The sequence below is a fragment of the Cibotium barometz genome, chromosome 56, assembly GCF_041138505.1.
Source record: "Cibotium barometz isolate CiBa-2024 chromosome 56, ASM4113850v1, whole genome shotgun sequence".
Taxonomy (NCBI): Eukaryota; Viridiplantae; Streptophyta; class Polypodiopsida; order Cyatheales; family Cibotiaceae; genus Cibotium; species Cibotium barometz.
In genome coordinates this window covers 32,557,448-32,569,829 of record NC_141101.1, presented here as the reverse complement: position 1 = coordinate 32,569,829, position 12,382 = coordinate 32,557,448, and the positions used below count along the sequence as shown (strand labels likewise).

The 12,382-nt window shown below is 43.7% G+C and overlaps 1 protein-coding gene across 1 annotated transcript in view; it reads left to right on the top strand.

Moving 5' to 3' along the window:
* The window catches only part of LOC147607136 (uncharacterized), a 12,367-nt gene extending 3,916 nt beyond the window's left edge, over nt 1–8,451 (top strand). The window contains exons 2-5 of the mRNA XM_086790975.1: nt 132–181; nt 4,985–5,546; nt 5,622–5,726; nt 6,056–8,451. Of these exons, the coding sequence (XP_086647101.1) occupies nt 5,009–5,546; nt 5,622–5,726; nt 6,056–7,854 (2,442 nt within the window). The 5' untranslated portion in view covers nt 132–181; nt 4,985–5,008 and the 3' untranslated portion in view covers nt 7,855–8,451. The remainder of the gene's footprint in view (nt 1–131; nt 182–4,984; nt 5,547–5,621; nt 5,727–6,055) is intronic.
* The last annotated feature ends 3,931 nt before the right edge of the window (nt 8,452–12,382 follow it).

Genomic DNA, 12,382 nt, shown 5'->3' with positions numbered 1-12,382 from the left:
CCTAAGCTTGTGTGTGCCCTCGCGAGCTGGTGTGTTTGCTTTTCTTCTGCTACGCTGTGTTTGCTTGGAGATGGTGTTGCCAACCACCTTTCTGTCCTTGTGACCCCTTTGCTTTTTTGTTTTTTTTCCAGGTCCTGATGCTTCCCGGGAGCCTTCCATAGTCCAAGGTGTCCAAACCAGCGTGAGTTCGTCTCTTCCCTCTCCACCTAATTAATCTGCAACGAAAACCTTGCTGCTGTTTGCGTATTTTCGTATTTAGGGTTCGATTCGAGAAAATATTGCTTGATTTCCTTCGGAAAGAAACACCGGAAATGCATAGATTCAACATTGCTTGATTTCCTTCGGAAGTAAACACCGGAAATGCATAGATTCAACGCATAAGGTAACAGTGGACACAGAGAGAGAGAGAGAGAGCTCTTGATTTTTTCATTAGTTAACTCTGGAGAGAGAGAGAGAGAGAGAGAGAGAGAGTTGTAATAATTTCTACAAAAGACCAAGGGTCTGTGTCCATGACCCTACAGATTGAGAACGCCTGCGTTGGTTGCAAGATTGTGAGATTAGATTGAATAACCTTTTGTAAAGGGGATATAGAGCTAGCCGACTACAATACCCTACCTTTTTGGGTGCTTCCCACAAGCCTTTCATGCACCTTAGCCTCTACCCCCTAAGTGTGGTGTCCCTAGTACCACGTGAAATGGATTTGTATACATAGGGGCTTGACTCTTGGCAAAAGACCAGGCGTTGGAAGTGGCTTAATAAGTGCAAGGGATGCCACGACATCACATCATACAAGAGGGTTTCAAATACTCGTGGGAGGGGCATGACATTGACGTGTGTGGGACGCACACAACTCTAATCACCCCTTGGTTTTACACTGACAACTTTGTCGGTGCACAAGGGCTTTCAATGAAATTCTTGGTGTTCGGCCTAGAGCCTTGCATTGCTTGGTCTAGTATGTTCATGGCATCCAAGTGTGGGATGCATGTGACATCCCCTTTGTGCATAGCATGATGTGACAAGATCGGTAATGTCTTTCGAAAATCCTTCAACAATGCGGAGTCCTTATGATAGAATCTTGTGTTAACTTTTTGACGGTCTTTTGTACCGAATATCCCCATTGAAATATGGTAGCCATCCAAAATGTCAGGAGATACTGTGGTCGTGTTCTTTAGTATACGTCGGACTATGGCTCTTGTTCGATCATGTGGGTGACCAAACTATTGGGGGCCATCAGACGTCGTGATGTTCCCATATCTCTTCCCTCTATTTGTCCTCTTCTTTGTTCTTCTAGCTCTATGTCATTTGCATGGTACAGTTTGTGTATAATCCAGAGAAAATTCATTTACATGGTTAGTCCCAACTACATTAGCAACAACAATAAGAATCACATTGTTTGTAAGATAAAGTCAAGGAAGCACCTATCTTAGCATTACCTGATCCTAGTCGGCCTTATGTTCTTGAAACTGATGCCAGTGACTATGCTATCGGGGTTGCGCTATTTCAAGATGGTAGACCGGTTGCTTTTGAAAGTAAAAAGCTAGACGACATTCAATCTCGTTGGCCAACTCTTGAGAAGGAGCTTTATGCTGTGATTCATGTTCTCAAGGTTTGGAGACATTATTTATATGGCTCCAAGTTTGTAGTATTGACTGATCATCAGTCAATCAAGTATGCGTGTGATGCGGATGATTTGAGAGGAAGGAAAGCTCGTTGGGCGGAGTTAATGCAAGATTTTGATTTTGAGATCCGTTATCGGAAAGGGTCCATGAATAGTGTTGCAGATGCGCTTAGTCGAATTAGAGAGGTGAATTCTTTGTCGTTCACCGAGATTTCTATTGACTTATTTCAGTCATTGAGAGAGCTTTGCAGGAGTGATAGTTATTTTGGTCCATTTTGGCAGAAGATCCAGGACGGGAGCTCATTGAATAACCAAGACTCAATGATTGAGCAGTCTACCATTCAGGCTGCAGGAGGCCAGTGGATGATTCGGAATGGTTTACTATTCTGTAATGACAAAATTTGTGTACCACAGACCTCGGACATTAGGTCCAAGATTCTTAAGGAGTGTCACGACGCCCCTTCTGCTGGACACCCAGGGGTACACAAGACACTATCATTAGTGAAACACACTTTTTATTGGCCAAAGATGAAAGGGTATTAGAAGATTATGTTCTCAAGTGTCAAATTTGTCAGGCAAATAAAGCTGAACGCTTTAGACAAGCTGGGTTGTTGCATCCTTTGCAAATCCCAGGTAATAAATGGGAAAGTATTTCCATGGATTATATTACTGGATTGCCAAGAACACATCAAGGCCACGATTCTATTTGGGTTGTGATAGATCGCTTAACAAAAATGGCTAGATTTTTACTGACCCGGAAGACTATTACAGCTACGCAATTAGCACGGCAGTTTATCGAGCAATTGTTTAGATTGTACGTGTTACCGCAGGACACAGTCAGTGATAGGGACTCTAAGTTTACGAGTGATTTTTGGAAACTTGTTTTTGAGAAGTTGGAAACAACTTCGAATGTGAGTTCCTCTAATCATCCTCAATTTGATGGCCAGATTGAAAGAGTGAATCAGATTTTGGAGGATATGCTTTGAGCATATGTATCCAAAAGACAGAGTTCATGGGAGGATTATCTTTCTATGTTAGAATTTGCATATAACAGTACTAAGCATACGAGTACAGGTTTTAGTACTTTCATGCTTATGTATGGTTTTTAACCTAGATCACCTGTTACAGTAGGATTCTCAGGACTTCAGGATGATGTAGCACGTAATTTTTTGCAAGATATGCAAGAAATGTTACAAGTTGCGAAGGAATCTATTAGAAGTGCTCGAGACCGAGACAGATTTTATTCCAATAGACATCGTTCACCCAGAGAGTTCTTTGAAGGAACGATGGTGTACTTAAGTACTGGGTGGAACGGACCAGTTAGTTACTCCTCAAGAAATTATAGATGTCGAGGACATGACATTTGTTCTGTCCGAACGTGGGATTTCGTGAAAGAAGATTGCGTAATACGCTTATCACGGAATACAAGATCAAGTGGAAGGATCGTGTTAAGTAGGACGCTACATGGGAGACATTGACTACTCTTCAGAGAGATTATCCTGGCTTTTTAGTGAGCTCAGGAGTGAGCTCTTAGAGGAAGGGGAGTATGTCATGTGCACAGTGTGTATCTACCGTGTGCTACACACACAAGACTAGCTTCGAGGTTTGGGGAAGCTTGGAGCTAGGCAGGTTGATTGACGAGCTGAGTTAGGGATAGATTAACGGGCGGGTGCCCAAGTGTGAACGCCCGATGACCGGCCAAGAGCCTATAAAAGGGTGGCCAAGGTTAGTTATTGAGATATAGAGAGTCTCGCAAGTTTGTGAGAGCTCTATGGTCTTGGAGCCTGGATCTAGTGCAGACGTGCACCTGCTTTATGCAGCCGAGGCCGGCAGCAATCTTAAGGCCCGCGAGGGTAGCTTTGTGGCGGTATGGGACGCCGCGAGGAGGAGATTGGTCGGTACGTCAACCTAGTTAGCTCAGCTCGTGGCTCGGTGGGGACAACCAAGACTGTGGGCTTACCCACGGCTGTCATGGTTGGGAGGTGAGTCAGGCCTGCACCCCCTTGTTTGTTTGTTTGCTTGTTTGCAAGTTTCGAGTCTCGTGCCAGGAACGATCACGAGGAGATCCTTGGGAATTTGACAGGGTGTTCGTGGAGCTCGATGGTGATGTGTCTCCTACGTGTGTGTTAGTCTTCCGTTGCGCATTTTGACATGGTATGAGAGCCCGGGTGTGTGGTCCTGGGCGTCTCAGGGGTGTGTGGTCCTAGGCGACCCCCTCGCGCCTCAGTGGCTTGCGGAGCTCGAATTGAGGGAGGGTGTTGGAAGGTTGGCGATTTCGAGCGTGTGATCTATGGCTAGAAGGTGCCTTAGATTATCCCGTAAGTGGAATCATGGGAAGTTGAAGCGCCATATATAGGGTGTGGTGGCACCTTGTCATAGTCATCTCCTCCGGCCGGTGTTTTGGGAGGCAGCTCACTGGGAGATGGGAGCCTGGTGGAGGGATGTTGCAGTGCCCGTTGGGGGTGTTCGTGGTGCTCGATGGTGATGCGTGTCCTACGTCCATTAGTCTTCCGCTACGCATTCTGACATGGTATTAGAGCCCGGGCGTGTGTGGCCTTGGGCGGCTCAGGCGTGTGTGGTCCTTGGGGCAACCCCCTCGCGCCTCGGTGGCTTGCGGAGCTCAAATCGAGGGAGAGTGTTGGAAGGTTGGTGATTTCGAGCGTGTGATCTATGGCTAGAAGGTGCCTTGGATTATCCCATAAGTGGAAGCATGGGAAGTTGAAGAGCCATATATAGGCTAGAGTGGCACCTTGTCATAGTCATCTCCTCCGGCCGGTGTTTTGGGAGGCAGCTCACTGGGAGATGGGAGCCCGGTGGAGGGATGCTGCAGTGCCCGTTGGGGGTGTTCGTGGAGCTCAATGGTGATGCGTCTCCTACGTGCGTTAGTCTTCCGTTGCGCTTTTTGACAGCCTGGACAACAAGTGCATGGATGGGGGGAGCTCCCGCTCGCGCGTCAACCATATAGACCTATGTCTTTTTTGCTCTTGATTGTCTATTGCTTTTTTTGAAAGAATATGTTGAATTTTCTTTTTAAATGATTGGTAATTATTTCCTTTTCTAAAAGGCCATTCTGTGATATTTAACGATGCTGGGAGCCTTTGTCATATTGCAAAGCTCAAAACTTCTTGTTGATATTGACAATGTGTACATTGTTGTTTTGTTATACTTTGTTTGCAAATGCAAGTCAGTTTGCATTATCTAGACATCATCAATGATGCAAATACATATCAGTTTCATTATATATACAGCTTTCTTTAAGCTGCACCTTTTTAGATGTGGTAGACATGGTAAGAGATCTCATTTAGACATGTCTCTGACCCATTGGTTCATCCAAAACATGCGTCTAATGGGATGCCTTGCTCTCAGTTACATTTGCAGCAGCACTGGAAGATGAGGCAGGCTTTGCACAAATCATTTCTGGGGCATGGATCATGCAAAAGTAGGCTGCAGGTATGGCATCTCAGAGGTACAGCTTCACAAGCTGTCGTCGTAGATGATATAGAAGCTAGTCAAAAGAAGACAACGCGTTGGCGGCGTTGGCAAGCACACGAGACTATGGTATTAATTGCTGCAAAAAAGCAGCAGGGACTTGAGCAGCTTGAGAGAGCAGAGGCAGAAAATGGATCAAAGAGAGTCAAGAAGAACTGGGAAGAGATAGAAGCCTTTTGCCAAGAGAACGGAATCGAGCGGACAGCACAACAGTGTAAAGATCGATGGGAGAGGCTTATGGTCACGTATTCACAGATCAGGAGCTGGGAGAAAACCAGAATGCTCCGTAAATCGAGTTGTTGGTCCATGAAGCTGGACGAAAGGAAAGCTGAGGGTTTTCTGCTAAGCCTTGATCAGGAGACCTACAATGCGTTGGATGAACTTTACAACAACGAAGGCAGAATGGCTGTCACAAGTGATGTTTTGGTTGAAAATGATGGTACGTGGTTTTTCTTCACCCTTGTGCTTGTACTTTTTCAGACCCTTTGTAACCATTTCCTTGCTATCAATGTAGTGGAAGATAAGGCTGAAACTGGGGGCATGGATCGCTCACTACATAAGTATGATGCAAAGCAACATGCTGTAGATGAAGGTGAACTGGGCAATGGACACGGCCAAGGTTTTGAACCACAGGAACTTGCTACTCCCTTTTGCAAAATAATATCGTGTAATCTGGACGTTTCTGTAATATTAGGTTGCCTCTTTTGTTTTCTTGCATTACAATATGGGCCTTTGCCATCAGTGAAACCAATTGTTTCCAGCCATGACCAAAACAATTCCTTGGTTGATCCCATTCTTTCATAAATCTTTTAGTTTTGCATAATGATCTGAAGTCAGATGATGACAAAACAATGGCAATGTCCAACACCATAAATGAGGTTTTGAATGTTAGAAGAAGTGCCTGGCGTAAAAATAGAGGTAAAGAAGCAAGTGTTCATATTTTTGCAGAGCTTATGGACAAAGTTGCTGGTGCTACAATTGGCATGAACGCTCTCCGTAGGTGTGATATTGGACAGCCTAATGAAGGGCAACAAAATGATGGAGTGCTACTAAGCGACAAAGAAAGTGGTGAAAAGGTGCCATACCATCTGGAAAAAAATGAGATTGATGTCAAAGATGTCAATGAGAACCCTGTCAGTCTCTTAAAAGGAATTGAAGGAAGCGAAGGTGAAAAGGCTTCCATCATGACAACATATCTTGACAATGCAGCTAGCATTCACCAGAACAGTGAGTCTGCAAGGAATGAGAATGGTGAGGAGCAATCAAAAGTTGCCGATGGTAGCTCTGCAGCATACCATGAAACAGACTTCACTGTCACTACAGATGGTTTGGAGGTTGGTGCCAGGAGTGACAATGCGAATTTCATTATTACATTAGAAGGGAGAGAAAAAAGTCAAGGCGAAAAAACTGTTAGCCAGCTTATCTCGTGCACACAGGTGGATGGCCTTTACCGATACCAATATGAGCAAGTTGCTGGTACAGCAGAGAGTCTCGTGTCCATTCACGAGCAAGGTTTCGAATACCCTTTGAAAGGGCTCAGTTTGGTCGAGGATACAAACATTGACAAGAATGAGAAGGGTGAAAAGCTATGTGAAGGGTCCAAGGATGGCTCTCTTTTGCGTCACAAAAGAGTAGCAACTGGTGCAGTAGATAGTTTGAATGTATCTGTGGACAACGCACAATCAAACTCCATGAAAACACAAGAGAATGATGAAAATCAATACAAAAGGTCTGAGAACACGACAACACAGTTAAATGATTTTATTTCTAGCATAGAGAAGGCTCGTGGCAGCCCTCAGAAGGACATGCATAGAAGTCCACATCAGCAATGTGTGAGTGCAGGTTCTCCTGCAAATTTGGAAGAGGAAGTTGGCACAAAAGAAGTCCTTGAGCATGGCATCGACAACAATAAGGTGGAAACATTCGGTACAGCTCCTGCTTTGAACGTTGCGGAGAATCTGGATAACCCCACCTCATATACAGAGATGACAGATGGCAGTAATCAAGACAGCAAATATGGGGTTGATCAATTTCAGTCTTTCCAGACAGGAGACCATATGGAAGAGAATGCTGGAATGACAACGGGAATGGCTGCTGTACTTGAGCATAGTGCTGAGGAGCCACAGAATGACAAGGATGACTATGTTGAAAGGACCCCTGTACTTGAGCAAAATAGTGAGCATTTTGAAGTGGTAATGAAATGCAAGGAATCATATGTTAACAAAGAGCTGTGTGGCTATACGCATCTAGTGGATGAAGGGGAAACTAGTGGTACAACAGTCGGGCTGAGGGTTGCCATCAAGGATGATGGTGAGAGTCCCAAAGCAAAGATGGAAGGGAGTGTGAGCAGAACAATGCATTCAAACAACTCAGTTCCATGTGCAGAGAAGACAATTCACTATCACCAAGAATTTGAACTCAGGTCTATCCAGCATCAGTTCCAGCATGCAGGTTCTGTTCCAGATCTTGAAGGTTCATTTAAGGGAGAGGAAATTTGTGTCAACAAGAATGCGAGTCCTGAAAGGCTACGAGAAGGAAGTGGTGGTGACTGGGCAGAACTGGAGGCTGCTACCAAAGATGGCAGAGGCACCCCTGTGACGTCTGGAAAAGGGAGTGAAGAGAGCCAAAGCAAAAAACCTAGTAATAACACTGAGTTTGATTATGACGTCTTCATGTATATCCAAGTTGCCATAGGTAATCTAGTGAAGTATGTTTCACAAGCCATCGGAAAAATATTCAGGCTTTAGTGTCCTTAGCTCTTCAAAACCTTTAAGTGGGAGGAGGTGCCTCTTGCATCTCTTTTATGGCAAATCTGTGTAAGGTAAGGTGGGCTTGATGAGGCAAGGTTCACGTGAGAATAATGGGCCACGGAATGCAAATGTTTCTGTGCATAGATTATGCACAAACTCTACTTGTTTTCGGAGTCCTCAACGTTGCAATCTCATCATGCTGGAGTCTGGGCTGTTCTGTGGACCAGCATGGTTATGCTAAGAGAAGGGTGTTCAAACTTAAGGTACAGTGATTTGAAGTTGTGTGAGCTTTTGGAGAACGATTATATACCTTGCAAAGTCCAGCTTGCTGGGAGCTGGAATGGAAATCTCACTTGGACTCTTGACATCTGCAGCTGTAGCCATGATCATTTTCTATGGAGTGGCTTTGTGAATTGTTACTTGACTACCTAAGCACTACTTGTGAATTGTCATTTAAATTATATAAACGCTAGTTGCACACACCAGTTTAGTGGATATGGTTGGCAACATTGCAATTGTCATTAAAACTATATAAACACTACTTTGTGAATTGTCATTAAAATTATATAAACACTACTTCAGGACTTCTGCACACACCAGTTTATTGGATATAGTTGTCAACATTGCAACTACGAGGGTCTTTACATATTATTCCTGGTCCATTGGATGATCCTCGGGTAGGAAATGAGCTGATTAAATGGTGCCTGGTTCTCTTGGTTTGAGCTAGAAGCTTGGATGAGAAGGATTTTTGGGTACACACATGTCGATTTTGAAGTTTGGAACTCTCAGATCGTCACATGCACGATCAACTTAGATGCATAATTTGCATATTCTATCTTTTGTTAACCTTGTTGCTGCCTATCCTTTGGTATGTCGACCTTTTTCTCCCTTCTTGACCTTCTAAGAGGTTAACTTTGCTCTTTACTTTGGCATGTCCACCTTTTTCTCCCTTCTTGACCTTCTAAGAGGTTAACTTTGCTCTTTACTCTCCGTCTACATGATGTGGTGGTGTTGGTGTAGCCTAAATATGGATGAACAAGAATGTCCTTCTATATCTGAACACAATGGTGGCCTCAAATTTACCAAATTCCAACTCTATCACATAAGTGTTGTTCACATGCATGATGAGAACCCTTGATGGTCCTTGCCAATGGTGGTAAGCAATGATTGCTCTCTAACTAGCATAAGGATGAGCAAGAATGTCCCTTCTATCCATGATGAGAAGCCTTGATGATTCCTATACCATACCTACTATTGTCCACATAAAGAGCACATGTGGTAGTGCAAGAATAGCCTTTCTTGGGATAACATTTCTTCATTTTAAAAATAACACACACACACACACACACACACACTAATGCTATCTATTAGTGCCAAGTGGTGCTTATTAAAAATTCCAAGGACTCATGCATTGTGTCTAAAGCAAAGGGACAATGGCATGTTTCTTCGACATATATTTGACAATTCATTCATGTTGGGAGAAGCGTGTCCAATTTGCCATTGTAATTACCTATATATGATGTACAAGTGGTACTTTGATGGGATTATTTCCAAGCCTCCAAGTGGTGGAGTGACATAGACTTAAAAAAGCCTATTCAACACTTCTACAAGGTGAGGAGATGAATTTTAGCTAATTCATAATAGTCACGTGGATTGGCTTGAAAAGCAAAGTAAGCTATTTAAGACAAAATCACCAAAATGGTGTAGATATGAGTAGTATGGGATGTGTGTGTTTCTTGTGCAAGTATTGAGATATGAATAATATGAAAAATGCTGTAAGTATTGAATATAATTGAAAATGAAAGAAGCTTGAGCTACACTCTAGAGATATGGAAGTAGCATAACTTATATTAGATGAAACTTAGAAAGGTAAACGTGGTTATTGGTAGTTTGGTCCTTAGTTTTCATCAAGCAAGACGAAAAATGTTAAGAGGGTGCAAACTTCATGATCCTAATTAGCTAGCTAAAAATTTGGCATGCCTTGCATGAGCCAAGGCTAGTAGATTAATGCTTTAAGGATCTCTTGATAGAGGCTAAGAGATGAAAGCAAAGTGCTTGTAGATGAGTAATTCAAAGAAAAGAAACACACACTACAACAATATGAGGATATGCATTGTCACTTGCAAGTTGTACATGTAAATGCCAACATGACGGTATTCATCATTGTCACTTGCAAGTTATATATGTAAATGCCAACATGACGGTATTCATCATTGTCACTTGCAAGTTATATATGTAAATGCCAACTTGAGATAAGCAACCAAGAAAGGCTTGGTTTGTGGGTTATTGAGACAAGCATGCAAGAGATGCTAATGGTGTGTATGCATAGGGACCCGTGAATGATCGGGGCGAATATTGGGCGTAAAGGAGTAGGTTCACATGTAGGCACGATATATAGGAGGAGTGAATCAATGACGAGCCAACATTGAAGCTTTGGCTTGGGGTTGGTTGTTGTTGGCTTAGTTGACTTCTTGCGCTTGGGTTTCAGAGATGGCCGTTTGGGGATCCAGAGTTCTCGGTAGCCATCGTAGAATCCCTGAGTTGCAAGAAGATTCTTGGGCACCCACCATTGATTATCATGAGATAAAGGTAAGAGGTCGGGGTGCTTGCGGTGTGGGTGATCAAGGATTTAGAGTTGAGGGGGATTGTTGATGAGACAAGGCTTGGTTGTCATTGTTGGAGGGTTTCAACAATGCCCATTCGAACGACTTTGGTGAGGCATGGGGTGAAGAAATAGGGGAGACTGCCGGTGGTGTGAGGGGGAAGGGCAGTCGAGGGTGAGGGTGTGTGTATGATGTCTTCTTGGGGACACAAGAGGACGGTGGCTTTTTTGTCATTGATTTCCATGGTGGCCATTTCTTCACGCCAATTGATTTGGTAATCAGTGGTATCAATCCACTCTTTTCCACTGATAGTCCGACCTTGGAGTGTTCCTGCATCTATGACATGAAATATGCACTCCAACTGATTATTTCCTAAAGAAAATTTAGGAATGAGATACCCAACACTCATTAAACGCATTTCATGTGAAATTTGAATGTAAGTGTTTTCTTGCATAAGTGTGGGTTTTCCAAGAGTTTTTCATGCCTCCAAGAATATGAGATTGGTGTGAACCATGGGATATATGTGGACTTGCTACCAGTTTAGACAATTCTTAGTTGGGAATCCAATCCATATTCTTGGTGGGGTTAGTTCTGGTAGTTTGGGAGTAGGGGAAGACTTACTAGTTATTGTTGGGGGTGAGAGAGTACCCTTTGTGGAAGCAGTTGTTGGTGCGGGCAGAGGATCGGATTCGATGCACTCCCCATCCATGAGGATCATCATTACCTTGCCCTGGGAAAGCTTGAGGGTAGCCGTGTTGTTAGCTTAGTAGATTGTACTTGAAGCATTATGGACCCAGCTTCTTTTGAGGATGACTGCTTCTTTTGTCTCACCTATGGGAACCACATAAAACTTACAAGCCAATGGGTTAGAGATACTATGTACAATTTGTGTAAAAGACCTAAGGCTTTGTATACGTTGTCCCCACTAGGCAGTTGAATTTTGGCATGGGAACTGTAAAGAGATGGTTTGCCTAGGGAGACCCATGTTTCCCATGGCAAAAGATTGTGGCTAGGTGTGGAAGGGCATTTGGATTTGGGAAGAAAGGAAGACTGAAAGGCCGGCAAGGTCACGTTGATGAGGAGCTTCCTCAGGTGCGGGGCCTTGATCATAAGGTGGACCAAGAACGGTATATGGAAGTTCAATGTGGTCCTTATTTGATGGGGGTGGAGGTCGAGATTTCGATACCGTAGGAGGGTAAAATACCTTATCAAATTTTGTGTGGGCACCTCGTGAGTCTCTATCGGACTCTGTGTCACTGTTCGCATCTAGTTGTTTGATGTGAACATGGGATTCGTCGGGCTTGGCTGCCTGTGGAATAGGCACTGGAGGATTAGGAGGCACATGTGGGGCAAGATCTTCGTTTTTGTCAACTTCATGTTGGTGAACGAAACTTCCTCAGCCTTGAGCATAAGTTGGTGCTCTTGCCTTATCCGGTGTGCAAGTTCAGGTTCTTGTCCTGGACATTGAGAAGGTATGGGAGACAACGTACTCTTAAGTTCTGGGTCAAAGAGCGTTGTTTCTTTTTGAATGGTGCACATTCAATAGCTAAGGGGTTGAACTACTTGGGTTTATTGGGCTTTTTGAGTTTGTCCTGCAAATAGCCATGTGACGGCATTCAATGGGACAATGGATATCTTCCCATGTTGAACACTCGACACATTAAGGGATGGCATACCTTTTCGACTATGGAGTGAGAAACTAATTGCAAGGGAAAATCCTTGAAGTAATTGATTCCATAGCCATGACATTGTGGTGTCAGTGGTGGCAGACTTTTCTTTTGAGAGCATTCAGCCACTTTATGGGGTCCCTAGCCATTAGGAACTCAATGGAGTCTTTTTGGGCCCTTTAATTTGCCATGAGGTTATGGAAACGTTTAACTTTTTAACAAATAGGAGCCCGCCATGTAAGCAAAAACCAATGG